The 18,534-nt window shown below is 43.2% G+C and overlaps 1 protein-coding gene across 3 annotated transcripts in view; it reads right to left on the minus strand.

Annotated features, from left to right (window-relative positions):
- Positions 1–6,856: 6,856 nt before the first annotated feature.
- cd2ap (CD2-associated protein) overlaps positions 6,857–18,534 on the minus strand; it is a 48,555-nt gene continuing 36,877 nt past the window's right edge. For all 3 annotated transcript variants that reach the window (XM_088324464.1, XM_088324466.1, XM_088324465.1), the window contains 3 exons: positions 16,866–17,044; positions 13,731–13,794; positions 6,857–10,273 (listed from right to left, as the gene is read on the minus strand). In XM_088324464.1, the coding sequence (XP_088180590.1) occupies positions 10,232–10,273; positions 13,731–13,794; positions 16,866–17,044 (285 nt within the window). In that variant the 3' untranslated portion in view covers positions 6,857–10,231. The remainder of the gene's footprint in view (positions 10,274–13,730; positions 13,795–16,865; positions 17,045–18,534) is intronic.

Raw genomic sequence — 18,534 nt, forward strand, 5'->3', positions numbered from 1 at the left:
AACAGAGGAAAAGAGAGACTGAGAGAGAAATAGAGAGAAAGAGATAGGGAGAGAGAGAAAAGGGAGGGAGGGAGGGAGAAAGAGAGAGAGGGAGAGAGAGAAAGAGAGAGAGTGAAAGCAAAAAAGAGAAAGACAAAGAGAGAAAGAGAGAGACAAAGAGAGAAAGAGAAAGACAGAGAGAAAGAGAGAGGGAAAGAGAGATAGAGAAATATAAACAGAAAGAAAAAGTAAGAGAGAAAGAGAGAAAAACAGAAAGAGTAAAAGAGAAAGAGAGAGATAAAGAGAGGAGAAAGAGAGAGAGAGAGAGAAAGAGGGAAAGAGAAACAGAGAAAGAGATGAGAAAAGGAAAAAGAAGGAGATAGAAACACAGAGAGAGAGAGAAAGAGATAGAGAGAAAGAGAGGAAGAGAGGGACCTGGCTTTGTCAACATCAAATGTACATATTTCAACCTGCAGCTCGTTTTTCTCTTTCGCTTCTCTGAGCGTCGTCTGGCGGGCCGGATTCAATCTCTTAGCGGGCCCGATCCGGCCCGCGGGCCGCCCGATTGACACCCCTGTCCTAGAAAAACAAGTGGAAGCTATCCATTCCTTTTTCTCTCAGCTAGCAACCATTCCAACTGTTATCTCTAAATGTCGAGTCCATTTCAAAGACCTACAAGGACTTTTAAACTCGTTCGACGTTGCAAAATCCACGCCCCCCTGCGGTGAACTTGGACAAAACGCCCCTAACCGGTCAGAAGACGACCCCGACCGGAGCTGAAGACCACGTCGATCCGATAGGAGATTCCGGAAAGCCATTTGCACTCGCCAGCCTCCCCCGAGTGGGGCTAAAAGCGCCGGCGAGAAGGTCTGACGAAATCCGGGTTGTTAAAAAAAAAATGTGCCAGACGAAGACGAGACGATGAATCTCCGGAGTTGAGAAGCAAAAGCTGAGCTTTCTAAATTCATTTTTTGTTTCCGAGCGCTTGCTTGTTTCTCGTCTCGGGACCGAATCATAATCCAAAGTGTGGCAACCCAATCATCATCGAGTCATATTCTGCCGGCTTTCTGGCAGCACTTCATGATGAAGGGATCAATGTCATATTGGAAAGGTTGGAGGGCCCACAGACGTTCCTTGTTTTTATAAGATTTCCATTTATTTCTTTTTTGTCTCTAAAGAGAGTTGAAGAACAGGATTCAATTGACTTTGGCTAGGTCTAGAATTAGGATTTGAGGACAATCTGACAGGGCTTCCATCAAGTCGCCGGAACCATGACTTTTATCAGTAACGGGACCGACGCGGTTTAGAGAGAGAGAGAGAGCTAGACAGAGCTAGACAGAGAAAGAAAGAGAGAAAGAGATACATAGATAGTTTGAGAGATATATAGCTAGAGAGAGATAGAGTTAGAGAGAGGGAGAGATAGAGATAGAGAGCTAAAGAGATAGAGTTAGAGAGATATATAGATAAAGAGAGATGGATAGAGATATATATATAAAGAGATAGAGAGAGAAATAGAGAGAGAGAAAGATACATAGATTGAGAGATAGATAGATAGATATACAGCTAGAGATATAGAGTTAGAGAGAGAGATAGAGATAGATAGACAAAGAGAGAGATAGAAAGATAGAGAGAGAGATTGGGAGAGATAGATATGGATAAAGAGACAGAGAGATAGAGATAGAAATAGAGAGATATATAGAGATAAAGAGAGAGATAGAAAGATAGAGATAGATTGAGAGATAGATAGATGGATAGAGAGATAGTTAGATCGATAGAGATTATAATATATATATATATATATGAATATATATATAATATATATATATAATTCTTTCTCTCTCTCTTGAGATGATGCTTTGTCCAGATCTCAGAGTTCCTGTTCTTCTCCTGCCAGTCCAGGAAAATCATCTGCAACATGGAGGATAGTGACGTTGGGTCCCCCGATGCTGACTGGACCTTCAATGTTGGTCCAGGGATGCATTCAAGATCTTCTCCAGGAAGAATGCAGTCTCCAACGGTACCATTGCTAAGTATCGGCTGATCAATGGTCTGAACTGGTTCCTGGCCCACGTTGTCGACCCAATAGAGCACAGGTGCCAAACAGGCGGCCCTTGGGCCAGATCGGGCCCGCTAAGGGATTGAATCCAGCCTGCCAGACAACACTCAGAGAAGCGCAAGAGAAAAACAAGCTGCAGGTTGAAATAGGTCCACTTGATGTTGCCAAAGCCAGGTGCCTCCAACAAAGACACTGGACTTGTATTTATTTCTCTCTCTCTTTCTTTTCCACCCCTTTTCTCCCACTCTTTGTCCCTTTCTCTCTCTCTGTCTTTTAACCTCTTTTGCTCTAACTTCCTTTTTTCCTTTTCGCTTTCTCTCTTCCTACCCTTCGCACTTTCTTTTCTCTTTCCCTCCCTTCTGTCTTTCTATTTCTCTATGGATTTCTTTCTTCCTCACCCATTGTTTTACCCCTCTCTCCCAACTTTTAATCTTTTGTTTCTCACGCTCTCTCCCTCTCTTTTTCTTTCTTTGCCCCACCCTCTCTCCTTTTCCCTCCCTCTTTCTCTTGTTTTTCTCTATCTCTCTTATTTCTCTCTCTCCCCCTCTCTCTTCCACCCCTTTTCTCCCACTCTGTCTATTTCACTCTCTGTCTGTTTTTCTCTTCCTTTGTCTCTGTGTCTTTTTAACTTCTTTTGCTCCAACTTCCTTTTATCCTTTTCTCTCTTCTTTCTCTCTTCCTACCTTTCGTGGTTTCTTTTCTCTTTGGATTTCTTTCTTTCTCTCCCTCTTTTCCTCCTCTCTCTCTCCCTCTTTTTCTTTCTTTGCCCCGCCTTCTCTCCTTTTCCCTCCCTCTTTCTCTTATTTCTTTATCTCTTTTTCTTGAATCTACTATTCCGGCCCCCGACAGAATGTTTGTCCTATCGAGTCTTAAATGAGTTTGGACAGCCCTGCAATCGAGGATGTCAATGAACCTCCTGAAGAGGACAAACCATCAAACAGTCAAGAAGTGAAAAGACATTTCCTGAAAGGAAAAGATAATCGCCCCAACACAAAAAAAATCTCCAGCGATAGAGGATGTCAATTGGCCTCCTGAAGAGGAGAAACAAACAGAAACAGTCAAAAACTGAAGGAAAAAAAAAAATCCTGAATATAAAAAGAAGCCAGTCCGCAGCATCGGAGCAAATGAGAAGAAACAAAAGGCGTCGTTACACCCCGATTGCATCAGCAGGAAACAACAAAAAAATAAAGATGTTTTCAAGCTAAATGCATTCTTTTGTGGCAAAAGGACATTTAGCCCATGATTTCTTGTGACGTGCTGATGTTTATCACGAGTACCAGCTGAAGAGGAATGACTTTGTTTACCTCCAAGTTGTGAGTTGAGTAAAAACAGTATTGGAGCTGAGACTTATCCCAAGTTACAGAATATTCTGGGCACAAGGAGTGCGCAGTCCAAGCGGCCAACAATGATTTTTATACTGAGCGAAACCTTTGGGTCTGCGTAGTTTGTATTCCTCATTGTGCTTTGTAGCACCCGGTTTTGGTTGCATGACACAATCCGGCAACATTTAGACCAGGGGTATCAAACTCATTTGAACTTGGGGGCTACACGATAGAACAACCATTCTGTTGGGGGCCGGACTAGAAGATTAAAGAGAAAGAAAAAGAGGGATAAAGAAGTAAGAGAAAGAGGGAGGGAAAAGGAGAGAGGGCGGGACAAGGAAAGAAAAAGAAGAGAGAGGATGAGAGTGTGAGAAACAAAAGATAAAAAGTCGTGAGAGCGGGGGAAAGAAAGGGATAGGAAGAAAGAAATCCAAAGAAAATAGAAAGACAGAAGGAGAGAAAAGAGAAAAGAAAGCGTCAAGGGTATGAAGAGAAAGAGAGAAACAAAGAGCATCAAAGGAAGATAAAAAGAGACACAGATAGTGAAAGAGACAAAGTCGGAGAAAAGGGGTGGAAAAAAAAGACAGAAAGAAATAAAGAGAGAAAGAAAAAAATGAAGAGAAAGAAATGAAGAGAAAGAGAGAAAGATGAAGAGAGAAAGAAAAAGAGAAAGAAAAAAAGAGAAAGAGAGAGAAAGAAAGAAAGAAAAAAAAGAGAAAGAGAAGGTGAGAGAGAAATAAATACTTGTACAGTGTCTTTGTTTGAGGCATCTGGCTTTGGCAACATCAAGTGGACCTATTTCAACCTGCCGCTTGTTTTTCTCTTGCGCTTCTCCGAGTGTTGTCTGGCGGGCCGGATTCCATCCCTTAGCGGGCCCGATCTGGCCCGCGGGCCGCCCGTTTGACACCTGTGCTGTATACGGATGAAACAAAGAGACTATTTTGAAGTATATCAGGGTACCAGGAACTCCAAATCTCAAGCTTAATAGAATGTATTTTAGAAAGGCAGGAAAAGAACATGCAATAAGCAAAAACACATGACGAGAACATATCGACTTAGGACGAGATAAAGAAAGGTCGAATTGCGATAAACGGTTTTTCGGAGAAGGACCACAATGGAAGTCATTCATATGTCGGAGGAGCCCGAAAAAAGGAAAAAATTTAAAAAAAGAGGTAGAAATGACGCAACCGCATCTTCGAGGTCACCTCGAGAAATAACGACACGTACGCCGCTAAATTTTGGCCCAAACCAGGAAACAAGAGGTCAGGAACAGGAACAGGAGGAGAACCCAAATGCGTAACGTTTCGCAAACAAGCTTATTTTACGGCACAGGTGTGAAACAGGCGGCCAGATCAGGCCCGCTAAGGGATTGAATCCGGCCCGCCAGACAACACTCGGAGAAGCGCAAGAGAAAAACAAGCTGCAGGTTGAAATAGGTCAACTTGATGTTGCCAAAGCCAGGTGCCTCCAACAAAGACACTGTGAAAGTATTTATTTCTCTCTCTCTCTCTCTTTCTTTTCCACCCCTTTTCTCCCACTCTGTCTCTTTCACTCTCTGTGTCTCTCTTTTTCTCTTTCTTTGTTGCTTTCCTTTTCTCTCTTTTCTCTTTCTCTCCCAATCTCAGTCTCTTTCACTCTCTGTGTCTCTTTTTCTCTTCCGTTGTTGTCTCTTTCTCTCTCTGTCTTTTGAACTTTTTGCTCCAACTCCTTTTTTCCTTTTCTGTTTCTCTCTTCCTACCCTTCGCGCTCTCTTTTCTCTCCTTCTGTCTTTCTATTTCTCTTTGGATTTCTTTCTTCCTCTCCCTTTCTTTTATACCTCTCTCACAACTTTTTATCTTTTGTTTCTCACGCTCTCTCCCCCTTTCTCTTTTTCTTTCTTCGTCCCGCCCTCTCTCCTTTTCCCTCCCTCTTTCTCTCATTTCTTTCTCTCTAATCTACTAGTCCAGCCCCTGACAGAATGTTTGTTCTATCGTGTGGCCCCCGAGTTCAAAGGAGTTTGACACCCCTGGTTTACAGGAAATGGGGAGTCATGCATGTTCGGCAACAGTCGGGCGTGGAAAGATAGGAAGCCAGAGACCGACGAGATCGATACCAGTCACACGAGCAGATATCGGACGGGACAGACAGGATAGATATCAGGCACCGGAGACTGGAGTCTGACAACAAGCAGGACGAGATAGATGGAAACGATACCAGACACCGAAGATCGATATCAACAGAAAAAAATAGCCGGGAACGAAACTGAAGATCGATATTAAACGGGACAAACCAGACGGGAACAATACCGGAGAGGAAAACACAAACAGGAAACTGGACAGAGTCTAAACCCACGTCTTGCGGGTGCAGAGGTTCCTAGACGGACTGACCAAGGGTGAGTGAGAGCAATCAGCTTAAATAGCAGGGAAGCCAATCTGTCAACTGGCGCCACACGGGCAGGGCCAATTGGGCGCCATGGCAACCGTGACAGGTTCCTGGCCTGTTTAGGGGTCGTAGCAAAGAAGTTGGCACGAGTCTATTCTTTGATCTCGTCGGCCCGTTTCTTTCCTGGTCTTCCTTGCCTCCTGCTCCCTTGGACCGTGTCCTAGAGAATTAACTTGGCCAGTCTTAAGGATTTTGTGACGTGACCATGCCTCTGCAGATTCCTTCAGTCTTTTGTCGTGTCCAAGGTGTCACGACTGGAACAAAATCGGGACCCAAATGCGTAGCTTTAACCACAAGTTTGATAGAAAGAGGAAGGGCAGCGTCTGCGATCGGGTGCTCGCTGGACGCAGGAAGCAAGCCGCTTACGCAATCGGATCGAGATCCAAATATGGAAGGGAATCTTCCGGAGCGGGAGAAGCCGGTGTCAAAAACGGAAAAACGGGTCGATAGCCGGGACAGGAGAGCAAAAACGTGGTCAAGATCAAAAACGGGTCGTAAGCCGGGACGGGAGAGCAAACGTAGTCGGGCTCAAATACAGGTCGGAGCCGGAGACCAACGGGGAGAACAGGAACGGAAGGGTGCAAAAACGGGACAGGCGGGAGTCAGGGTCAGAAATGCTTGCCTTGTAACAACAGAGGTTCACTGACATGGCATGGCAACCGTGATACAAGAGGCCCGTGCTCATATTGGAGGACAACAATTTCAAGCATGTACAAGCACTTCAACCAAACTTCAAGCAATTTACAATCCATTCAAATTCAAGTATTTGTAAGAATAGAATATACCTTTATTGTTATTGTTACAAAATGGGTTGAACATATTGTGACAACAAAATTGGACGTGGCACTCCAGGTTCACATTTAACAGTGAGGATAAAAGTAGACAAAGAAGATAAAGGAACTTACACCAAGAAGATCGGGACGAAAGCCTGGACAACCCGCTGGGCAAAATAGGCTGAAATTCCTGTCAAAAACCAAAATGTTTTGAAATGCACAACTCTTTAGGAAGGTACTTCCTGTTTCCCGACCCCCAAACTCCATTTGGATTCAACCCCATTGCGCAATAAAGAGAGGCCATGTTTTTGACGTAAATAAAGATTTTTATTGGTGGGGGGGAGAATCTCTGCACATGCGCGGATACACACGGTGTAAACAAAAGAATTTCAAAAATTAAATGTGCAGAAAAAAATTGGTCCTTTGTCGGCGGTCCAGTCTCTGGAATGTACAGTACATCAAAGTCACCCACGGGACAGGTGTCCTCGTCGTCGGAAGGCGAAAAAGGCGGACGACCCGGCATCATTCGGACGTCCTTTCGGGAGCGGGCGTCCGTTTAAGACATTGGTGAGATTGACAACAAGATTGGAAATCGGCGATAATAATCGATTTTTGCGTGTACAGGAAGCCGGCGGTCGTTTGGTTGCTCGTTAGCTTGAAGCGCTATCGCCAGGAACAAACGAGCGGATTGTTACTTCAATGAAAAGGAAAGTCAACCCAAAGATTTCCTTATCCGTGTCTTGTAGGATGCATTTATTCCGGTTTGACTATTGGAGATTTCACGGGATGCCACTTCCTTATTTTGACCACGAAATCGTCGTCGCTATCGGCCAATCGGGTTGCTGTTCTTTGATTCCACACCCTATTTTGATTCGAAACATCACAGGAAGCATTTTCCCATAGCCATAGGACCATGACATTCGTAAAGAGTGACAGTTTCCGGAACACAAATAGCTATGTTTAAGACCTTTCTTCTGAGAAAGTGGTTTCTGTCCCGTTTTCATTTTCCTTTATCAAGTGCAGTTTGCTTGACAAACGCCTGGACTGACTAACCCTTAGAAATGGTGTAAAATATAATGTTTGGTTTTGCAAATTGGGATCAAACCTGAGGCTTTCAGAAAAAGCAGGGGGGCTCTGGGGAGGGCATTCGTAAAGGGATGGAAAAGCCCCTCTCCCAAGTTCAAAATCCATTGTTGTCTTCTCTCCTTATTGAGTGTGTCTAGTTACGTTTAAACTGAATACCCTTCGAGCCAAATTGTGTTGTGTTTTTTTTTTGATTCGCCCCAGAAGCGACCGTTGGACATGGACACTGCCATCACCAAAGATGGATTTTACACAAAATAAGGGCGGCATTAGCTCAAGAGGTAGAGCGCTCGTCTTGGGTTCAAGAGGTCGCAGATTCGAATCCCAGCTCCTACATGTTTTATGTCGTCACGGAGACATACTACCGTTTACGCTCATACCAAGGGACAATATGGAGTCGCCAACTGCTGCGCAGGAAGAAACCGAAATGTCTGGAGGAAACACACGCAGGACCAGGGAGAACATGCAAACTCCCACTGCGAGCAGCTGTAATAAAACCCTGGACCTCTGCACGATGGGGCTGACGCGCTAACCACTATGCTGCTCAGGATCTCATATACATTTGTCAGGCTTGGCCTTCTGAGTTAAACGCTTGTCTTGGGATCAAGAGGTCGCAGGTTCGATTCCCAGCTTCTCCATGTGATATGTCGAAGTGTCCTTGGGCAAGACACTGAATCCCTAATGCCCCCAAAAAGCAGGTCGGCGCCTTGCATGGCTGACTCCCTATTGGTGTGAGTGTGTGTGTGAATGGGTAAGTGTGAAGCGCATTGTAAAGCGCTTTGGGAGATATTCATTATATATAAATGCAGACCATTTTACCTTTTAGTCAAGATAGAGAAAATCTCGGGTTGACTTCCCCTTTAAATTCTAACCAACCACTTCGGAAAGATTGTCTGGAACAAAATTTTTGTGAACTTATTGCTGGTTTCTTTTGGGGTATTTCACAGGCAACGGGCACAAGCTACATGAATCTCAATTAGAAATATAAAAAAAGGTACATTTCGGGGGTGATGTCGAATGAATATATGGTACAAGTCCAATTCCCCCAAACACAATCGAATAGTTCATAGAACGGACCGACCGGACCGCGATTGCCGACGCTGATTTCATTGCGACGTTCCCGCGTGACCCTTAAAACTCCCGTACACATCAAAAGAAATACGACAAGCATTTTCCCGTAGCGAAAACCACAGCGGTACAAAAAAAGAAAAAAAAATAGCTTGGCTTTGAAAGACCAAAACGCAGAAGAGGACCACATGGAATTTGCGAGCTGCAGTGATAAGAGAGCTAATTCTTCACAAGAAACGTCCTCAGGCACTGGCAAACATCTAGTTCCTTTCTTTCCTCCAATTTGAAAAAAGATGTGACCCGAGACAAAATATCAGTAGAGTTTAAAATAAGAGATCTGGATCAATCCTCGGAGGATTCGGGGGACAGGCACAGTCGTGTTTCCCTGAACAGGAACGCCAGAAATTGCATACACAAGACCGCCGAGCTTCGGATACAAACGCGGCCCGCCTGGCGAAAGGGTCAGTAGTACTGAGAGCGAAATCGAACTACGGCTAAGCCCCGCCTTCAACCCGATGAGCCAATCGCAGTGCGCGTCGCCGACCCTGATAGAAAACTGATCGACTGACGTGGGACTTTCGGAATTTTTGGGTTAAATCTAGCATTTTCGACTTTAAAATGATCAAACGGTGTGCGTGGGGTATATGCAAAGGCTGGGAGACTTCTCAAGGTTTCTTCATTTTCCTCATGCTGAGGTTTTGGGTTTTTCTTGCCCTCGTGTAGGTTTTAACCAACTCAACGTGGATAAAGGTAATAATGCTGTCTATATCTGTTCTAAGGAAGGTCCATATGGTATTTGAGCAAACATATTTGCTGACTTTCTGCTGGTGTTGGCTAACGTTAGCTGTGGCTGCATTCAACATCAGATCCAGTGGCCTCTTATGTGCTCGTTTTTGTATTTTGTTGATCCTACGTGAGTTAAAAGAAATTATGTTAATTTTAGTCTATTGTTTGTTAGCATGGAAAGGGATGGGCGCTACCAGGCTGTACTTTCCCAAGACACACCCGAGGAAATAGTGCCCCTACCACCCGTGTGCTTTAGGGATCCGACCAACCAATTATATTAGATTTCATAGATATATAATCATCAAATGTCACAAAGTGAAATGAAAATAATAAGCTTTTGTCCGGAGAGTAGATTGAGCAGTTCGGATGAATTTTGTCTGCTGCCGAACGTCTCCTACCTTGACACGTGCCACGACGCTCTTCACACAATGTTCAACATTTTCCGAGCGAGAAAAAGGGGGCGGGGCTTAGCCGGAGCTCAATCGCGTTCGCTGAGCGCCGGAGGAAGCGAGAAGACGTGCCCGTCGGCACGGCAGTTTGAAGTAAGGCCTCGTTTTTTTTGCATTGGCGAGATACAAAAATGAAAAATATCATATACATCTGCGATTTCGTGACGTCGAGCTCGAAAATAAAAGTCGTAAGTGTGCAAAAAAAATCTTACGAGTACGAAAAAACGTCATTTGTGCAAAGCAAATTGCACCCTCTCTTCTCTCCGCCCGTCGGTCGGACGTGGAGCTCCGAGCTCACGTGGAGTGGACGGCCATCTTTAGCTTATCTAACTCCATCTGGAAGGGGAGAGAAAAAAAACAGTTGAGAATCGATGTTTCCTCATTTGCTTCGGGGCTACCCTGCTGAGAGAAGACCAAAAGTGGGAAGGGAATCTGCTCATTTGGATGCAAATCTATAATGCGTGGCGGAGGAGTTTCACAAGTGTGCGACGGAGCCGGCGAAATACTGTTTTAAGAAGAATACTACAGTAACTCATTCTGTGCCATCACGTATAAATACCATTTCAGGAGAATGGTCCCTGAGCCTGTTCAATATGAACAGGATTCGTACACGTTTTGAAAACTTTTAAAGCCAATTTTCAATTTTTTTGATGCATTATTATATTGTTAATTACAATAATTATTGAGTAACTGTTGCACGGACTGAATGAGATCATTTCTTCCTCATGCCATGAGGCTCTTTAACTCCACCCGGGGGAGTAAAAGCCCACATCAAACCCCACTCCCACATTTGCATATTACCCTATTTTCATGACAGTGTGTATTTACCTTAGCACTATTTAAATACTCTATAGCAACACGTTATATTGGGTATTTTAGTGTTCTATATCTTTTATTATTTTGTTTTTCAACACAAGGATACTGCTGGAAGTGGAAATTTCCCAAAGGGGATGAGGAAAGTATCTATCTCAGGGGTGTCAAACTCATTTGAACTCGGGGGCCACACGATAGAACAAACATTCTCTTGGGGGCCAGACTAGAAGATTAAAGAGAAAGAAAAAGAGAGAGGGCGGGACAAAGAAAGAAAAAGAGAGGGAGAGAGCGTGAGAAACAAAAAAAAGGCGTGAGAGAGGGAGAAAAGAAAGGGAGAGGAAGAAAGAAATCCAAAGAGAAATAGAAAGACAGAAGGAGAGAAAAGAGAAAAGAAAGAAAAGGAAAAAAGGAGGTTAGAGCAAAATAAGTTAAAAAGACACAGAGGGAAAAAGGGACAAAGAGCAACAAAGGAAGAGAAAAAGAGAGACACAGAGAGGGAAAGAGAGAGACCGAGAGAGTGGGAGAAAAGGGGTGGGTGGAAGAGAGAGAGAGAGGAAGAGAGAGAGAGAGAAAAATAAAAACAAGTACAGTGTCTTTGTTCGAGGCACCTGGCTTTGGCAACATCAAGTTGAGATATTTCAACCTGCAGCTTGTTTTTCTCTTGCGCTTCTCTGAGCGTTGTCTCGTGGGCCGGATTCAATCCCTTAGTGGGCCTGATCTGGCCCAAGGGCCGCCGGTTTGACACCTGTAATCTATCTTATGATTATTATTGATCTCACCCACACCAATGATAATGGGTGCGAGCCAAAGAAAGTCAATTCTTCTTAAGTGCAGAATTTGTTTCTCTCTGCCGCCATCTCCTGGCTTCAAGTTATGATCGTAGCCACACTCAACTCAATCATGATGAGTACACAAGTACGTGCATTTCTTAGACACGCTCGATTAAACTCATTTTTAAGCAGACATGTTTCATTTTACTTAATTTAATGTGTGGCGTATCGAGCCAGACTGTCGAGAAACATGGCAACAATTTCAAGGATTTCCAATCACTTTACAAACTTTGGAAACCTACATTAAGATGTAAGCATTTTCAAGGATTTCAAGCACTCGTATGAACTCTGAATTAAAAAAAGAAAAATCACCATTTGATGGCGGGAGTGGCTTTGTTTAGATCTTTTTCCACAAATCGAGGTAGCCCCCACTTCCTAATTTTGCTTCCTGTATCCAGCAATTGAGTGTGTAGGTGGCCCTCGAGTAGGCATAGTATATGGTTAAGGACAAACAGATGCTTCAACAGAGCTTTTTTTCTTTCTAAAAGGACGACTTGGTCCCTTCGTCATTGTCGGGGCACATTCGCAAGAAAGCGATTGTCGCGGTGACCAAAATCATGTGATCCCGTCACCAGAAACATCGGCCGCATAAAGTTCTTGCATAAGTTCATGCGTATGCTCTTGAAATATATGGATAAGGATAGACAGACGCTTTAACAGACTTTTGTTTTCTTTCTCATAAATGAAAAAGTCCCTTTGTGATTGTCGGGGCAGTGAGGGGTGACGTTTTGTGGGCGTCCGCAGGAACGCGATGGCCACGGTGACCGGAATGCCGGGATCACTTCAATGGAAAAATCGGACGCTGAAAGGTTCTTGCAGAGTTTACGCATACTCCAAGTTGTTATTTTGCAAGCAGAGTGCTCTTTGTTTATGAAATGCATTGTCACAAATGAAAATATAAAGCTATAAATAAAAATAAAAAACACTGAAGTGCTTGAAATGCATCCTTTCACAAAAAGACGTTTTTCTCAGTTTTTTGGGAAACGAGTATTTTCAAGAAGCCATGTTTAACTGTTGTTCACTAAACAATGGTTAAAGCTAGAAACATATTTTTTTCCTAAAGAATGACGAGGGTTGAAGCTTTCTTTTGATATGTCCTACGCCGATAAAGTTACAGAACGAAATTTTCTGTAGACCCTCAAAAATGAGTGAAAATGGCATAAAGCGGCTCTTCCCATTCGAGAGAAACGTCTGGCACTGAACGAGTTAATCACATTCACTCGAGCCCATGCAATGCATCAGTAAATCGGGACAAATTCCCTGGACTATAGATTTCAGCCCTTTGATATGTGATGTATTAACACTGTCTTTAGAAATTTCTTATTTCTTATTAAAGAAGACCATAAAGTCACGGGCAGAATGGGTAGAACTATCTGTGATAATCTGTTGCCTCGTTAGCGATGGTACAGTGTCGAAAAGGATTTCGGGGTTATTCTTTTGTGCCGTTATCACCTTCGAAAGGTAGGCTGATTTTGCGGAGGCAAGGGCTGCTTTATTCTTTAACAAGTTGTCACACCGGGTTTGACGGAAAACCTCAAGCTTGGTAGGGCACCATTTTCTTTCAGATTTCCTGCATTCAGTAAACCAAGGCGTGCGTCTTTTAGGTCGTGATTTAAGCCGTCGGGGCGCTACGGAATCCAGGACACGACGCAACTACTCCTGAAAGAAAATCAGAGAGCTCAGAAACTATGCCCGTGCAGATATTGTGTCCGCTAAATCCTTTAGTTTCCTGAATACAACATTTAGCCAGCACCTCAAATGTAATTAAATAATGATCAGAAATGACGGTAGTACACGGTAACACCTTCACATCTGAGGTTGAAAATCCTAGTGTGTTTCCATCTTTATGAGTCGGCGAATCAATGAGTTGACTAATCGAATCTCAACCTCAGTGGAAATGTTTAAAACTAAGCTTAAAACACACTTCTACTCTCAGTATATGAATGACTTAGATTTTATGTTGACAGTATCAGGTGATGGTGTTACAAGAGTCCGTAGTTTGCAACGGTCTTTGATCTGTGCAGCCCTTTGAGACTCTTTGTGATTAAGGGCCAAACAAATAAACATGACTTGACTTGTTTTCAAATGATCAAAATATGATCTGGAACTCAATAAGCAATGGCGGACACCGCAGCGTCCGTCAATACTACCTGCAGGGCGACACGCTTCTGCCTCTCCTCGTCCAGCTCTCCTCGAAGCTCCGTTATCTCTTTCCTGCGAATATGGAAACCATAACAAAACAGTTAGCGCAGGCGTGTCAAACGGGCAGCCCGCGGGCCAGATCAGGCCCGCTAAGGGATTGAATCCGGCCCGCCAGACAGCTCTCAGGAAAAGCGCAAGAGAAAAAAGAGCTGCAGGTTGAAATATATCCACTTGATGTTGCCATACCCAGGTGCCTCTCACAAACGCTGTACTTTTATTTCTCTTTCTCTTCCTCCCTTTTTCTGTCACTATCTCTTTCACTCTCTCTGTCTCTCTTTTTCTCTTTCTTTGTTCCTCTTTGTCTTTTTCCCTCTGTGCCTTTTTACCTTATTTTGCTCTCTCTTCCCTTTTTCTTTTTCTCTTTTTTTCTCTCTTCATCTCTCTCTTCCACCTTCTTTTTCTCCCTCTTCCCTCTTCTCTTCTCTCTCCTTCTCTCTTTCTTTCCCCCTCTCTCACTATTACTCTTTTCTCTCCCTCTCTCTCTGATTTATTTCTCTCTTTTTTTCTTTCTCTGTAATCTTTTAGTCCGGCCCCCGAGGGAATCCTTGTTCTATCGTGTGGCCCCCGCGTTAGCGGAAGAGCACGTCCGTCCGAACGAGACGTCGGTGTTTGGAATACCGGAATAGCGTCGTTAATTGATAACTACCTTGTCACAAACGTGTCAGGTTATGAATCGGGAATTCATATTTCTATTACCGGCGGTCGGGTAGAAGGACACGAAGCAATTTGAGATGTGATCGAAATGGGAAATGCGGCGGCATTGTGGGCTTGGCTCGGAATAAGGAAAATATTCTTGGCGAGGATAACTCATTACGCGTCGTTCGACGAGTCGTAGCAGCGATTGTGTTTAGAGGAAAAATAAGAAATGAATAATAATGTCTACGGTTGCCGACCAAAGTTTTGTACTCGGGGTTGTTCGAGTCATTTTTAAAGGACCGTCTAAGCCATTTTGGGGTGTCAAACTCATTATGACTCGTGGGCCACACGATAGAACAAACGGACTAGTAGATTAAAGATAAAAATAGAGATAAAGAAATAAGAGAAAGAGGGAGGGAAAAGGAGAGAGGGCGGGACAAAGAAAGAAAAAGAGAGAGAGGGAGCGAGCGTGAGAAACAAAAGAGAAAAAGTCGTGAGAAAGGGGTAAAAGAAAGGGAGAGGAAGAAAGAAATCCAAAGAGAAATAGAAAGACAGAAGGAGAGAAGAGAAAAGATAGCGTGAAGGGTATGAAGAAAGAGAAAAGAGAAAAGGAAAAAAGAAAGTTAGAGCAAAATAAAGTAAAAAGGCACAGAGGGAAAGAGTCAAAGAGAAACAGAGAGAGTAAGAGATAGAAAGTGAGAGAAAAAGGGAGGAAGAGAGAGAGTAATATAGAGAAAGAGAGAGAGAGAAATAAAAGTACAGCGTTTGTGAGAGGCACCTGGATATGGCAACATCAAGTGAATATATTTCAATCTGCAGCTTGTTTTTCTCCTGCGCTTCTCTTGAGTGTTGTCTGGCGGGACGGATTCAATCCCTTAGCGGGCCTGATCTGGCCCGCAGGCCGCCTGTTTGGCACCTGTGTTCCAATGTATCCATTCCCGTTGAATACGAAATTCAATGATGAATCTATAAAACCGTTGTTTGAGCTATCGTATCGCAGCTATTGTTCGATGAAAGGGGCATCAAAATTCAAACGGAGTTTCTGTGCCTCATTTCATTCGTGTTTGCAGCAGTTTTCTGCAATTTTTCTTTTGCATAGAGACAGCACTGGATGGCGTCAAACTGTAGAGAAAGGAAAGTCCTTTCATCTGAAATGTAGTTTTCTGAACTAGAGGTAAAGGTCTTAAGCCAGAGCAGAATTTCTAAAAATGTCGATCATTACTTTCGGGTTCGGGTCATGCTTCTCTCTTGCCGACTTGTTTTCAATTATCTAGCTGTCATTGTTATCATCCGTTTATTTTTCCGTCGCCCTCTCGTGCAACGAGCTGAGAACAACGATGGGTGGATCATTTTTTTTTTCAAAAGGTCAGTGAGAGAGAAGTCACCCTTTTCTTCACAAATAAAATACAAAAATTCGGGTTGGCCCCAGAAAAGTCAGGAAATATAGGTTCTGAGGAATAGATAGAGTATTGAGATTTCTCTGTTCCTCTCTCTATTTCCTCCCGTTCTCTCTCCCTCTCACTCCATTTCCTCCCGTTCTCTCTCTCTCTCACACTCCATTTCCTCCTGTTCTCTCTCTCACTCAGTTTCATCCCATTCTCTCTCTCCCACTCAATTTCCCCCTCTTTCCTCTCTCTCACTCCATTTCCTCCCGTTCTCTCTCTCTCTCACTCCATTTCCTCCCGTCCTCATTCAAGGTACCTCTGTACATTTACATATTTAATCATTTGTATGATATTTTGTTGAAATCATTTGATTAAAACAGTCTGTTTTTGTACTACTGTTGTTCCAGTCATAATTTCTGTCACCTCGTTTCAAATCTCTCTGTTCATTTCTATTTCAATTCAACTATTTGAGTTTCAATTCAGCTTTTGTACATTTGCTGTTGCAGTTCATTCAAAACTCATCTAAAAAAAACAGATTGTGTTTGCAGGAAGTTGGTTTAGATGGCCGAGATGACTTTCAGGATCCCGCTTTGTACTCCACATCCCTTTAATATTTAGTGGAAATCAAGCCCGGGCTGCTCTCGCGGTTGAATTTTGTACCATTTCATTATTAAGCCTCGTTTTCTGCACATTTGCAAAAATTCACTGTGGATTACAATCGAACACAGAAACAGCTCACATCTAGTATTTTAGGCGTATTCGTAATGACAGGATCAAAAACGGGTTATAAAAGGTATGCAAATGATGGAGTAATAGGGGGTCTGCCCACACCCCTGAGGGATGTTTTGCTTTTTCTCATAAAAAAAGATGTTTAGGGGGGCCTTCAGAACTAGGGTTTGAACCCCTCATCTGAGGGCTTCCCGCCTGTCCTCCTTTCAACTAAAAACCCATTGATGTCTTCTCTCCTTTTTCCCCAGTATTTCCTCCAGTCCAAACTTAACAAACTACATTTCAAATTCAATCGTTTTCAAGCACTCTGTGTACAATGAATGTAGGAGTTACATTTGCTGGGCCTTGAAGAGCTCCACGGAGAGGAGGAGATCCTTCATCTGACTCCTGAGGTCTTCCATCTGGGATTTGGGATCCTCTCTGGCTGCGAAAGCGCCACCCGAGCCGGAGTTTGCCGATGCCGGGCTGGTTTTATGGAACGACGGCGAAGGGGACAGGTTGTGGCTGGAAGGCTGGGGGGGTGGGAAGACGTTATTCAATGTGAGGGATATAAAAGGACCAAAGCACATTAGGGCAATTTAAAAAAAAAAAACAATCATAACGGCCCAAATGGAATATCCGATTGTATTGAAATGACCTAAAGGTCCACAAGACATCATCACATCCATCATCTTATGAGCACAACGCTTGACCCTCATAAATGGAAGACCTCAGTTCCTCCATCTTACACAATGCCGATCAGATCCATCGTACAGTAGGCCTGGTCATTCATTATGTTAGAAAAATCAATTTTGTTGATATCCCAGAATGATTGACGCACTTCTCTCCATACAGGGTAAAAATAATGGTAATATGTAACTTATATTATCAGCTGCAGGAAGTTCTCCCTATTATACTAGTACACATTTCATACTGCCCCGTTAAGGCGTACCATGCACCTGTCCCGTAGGTGGCAATGGCACTTCATAAGCTAAAGGCGTACAAACTAATACCAGCTGCTGTTAATTATGAGGGAGTGAGGAATGTAATGGAGAGAAAGAAAGAGACAGAGAAAGAAAGATAGACAAAGAAAGAGAGACAGAGAAAGACAGAGACAGAGAAAGACAGAGAGACAGACAGAGAGACAGAGAGAGAGAAAGAGAAAGAAAGAGAGACAGAGAAAGAAAGAGACAGAGAAACACAGAGACAGACAGAGAAAGAGAGAGGCGGACAGAGACAGACAGAAAAAGACAGAGACAGACAGAAAGACAGAGAAAAACAAACAGACAGACAGAGAGACAGAGACAGACATAGAGACAGAGAGAGAAAGAGAAAGAGAGAGACAGAGAAAGAGAAAGAATGAGAAAGAAAGATACAGACAGACAGAGACAGAGACAGACACAGAGAGAAAGAGAGAGAAAGAGAGGGATAGATCTACTTTATTCATCCCATGAAGAAATTCCCACTTCCAGCAGTATCCTTGTGTTGAAAAATAAAATAATAAAATAAAAGATATAGAATCCAAAAATAACCAATATAACGTTTTGCTATAGAGTATTTAAATAGTACTACGGAAAATACACACTGTCATAAAAAATTGGGTAATATGCAAATGTGGGGGTGGGCTTTAATGGTAAAGACAAGCCATCAGTTTCAGTGTCATTTTTACCCAGACTTGAGGAAATTGGCAACAACTTCAAGAATTTACAAGCACTTTACCCAAATTTCAGGCACTTTTCAATTTTTCAATACAACATCAAAATTCAAGCATTTAAGGATTTCAAGTATCTGTAAAAACCCCCTACCTGATGTAATTACCTGTCCCGTCCACCCCATTGGACTTTTATAATTTTCTATGCAAGGTTCTTCGATGATTGATTTTTCTTACGACAATGTGTGCGTGGGAGTCACCGACTGCTTTGATTAACTCCATTTGATCTTTTCGGGTACGTTGAGGTACTTTCCTGTTGGTTTCGTTCGTTTCTGTTCACTTTGTTCCATGATGATGTGTGCGTCTATGCGG

The sequence above is a fragment of the Urocampus carinirostris genome, chromosome 20, assembly GCF_059441175.1.
Source record: "Urocampus carinirostris isolate Australia breed hairy pipefish chromosome 20, RoL_Ucar_1.0, whole genome shotgun sequence".
Classification (NCBI taxonomy): Eukaryota; Metazoa; Chordata; class Actinopteri; order Syngnathiformes; family Syngnathidae; genus Urocampus; species Urocampus carinirostris.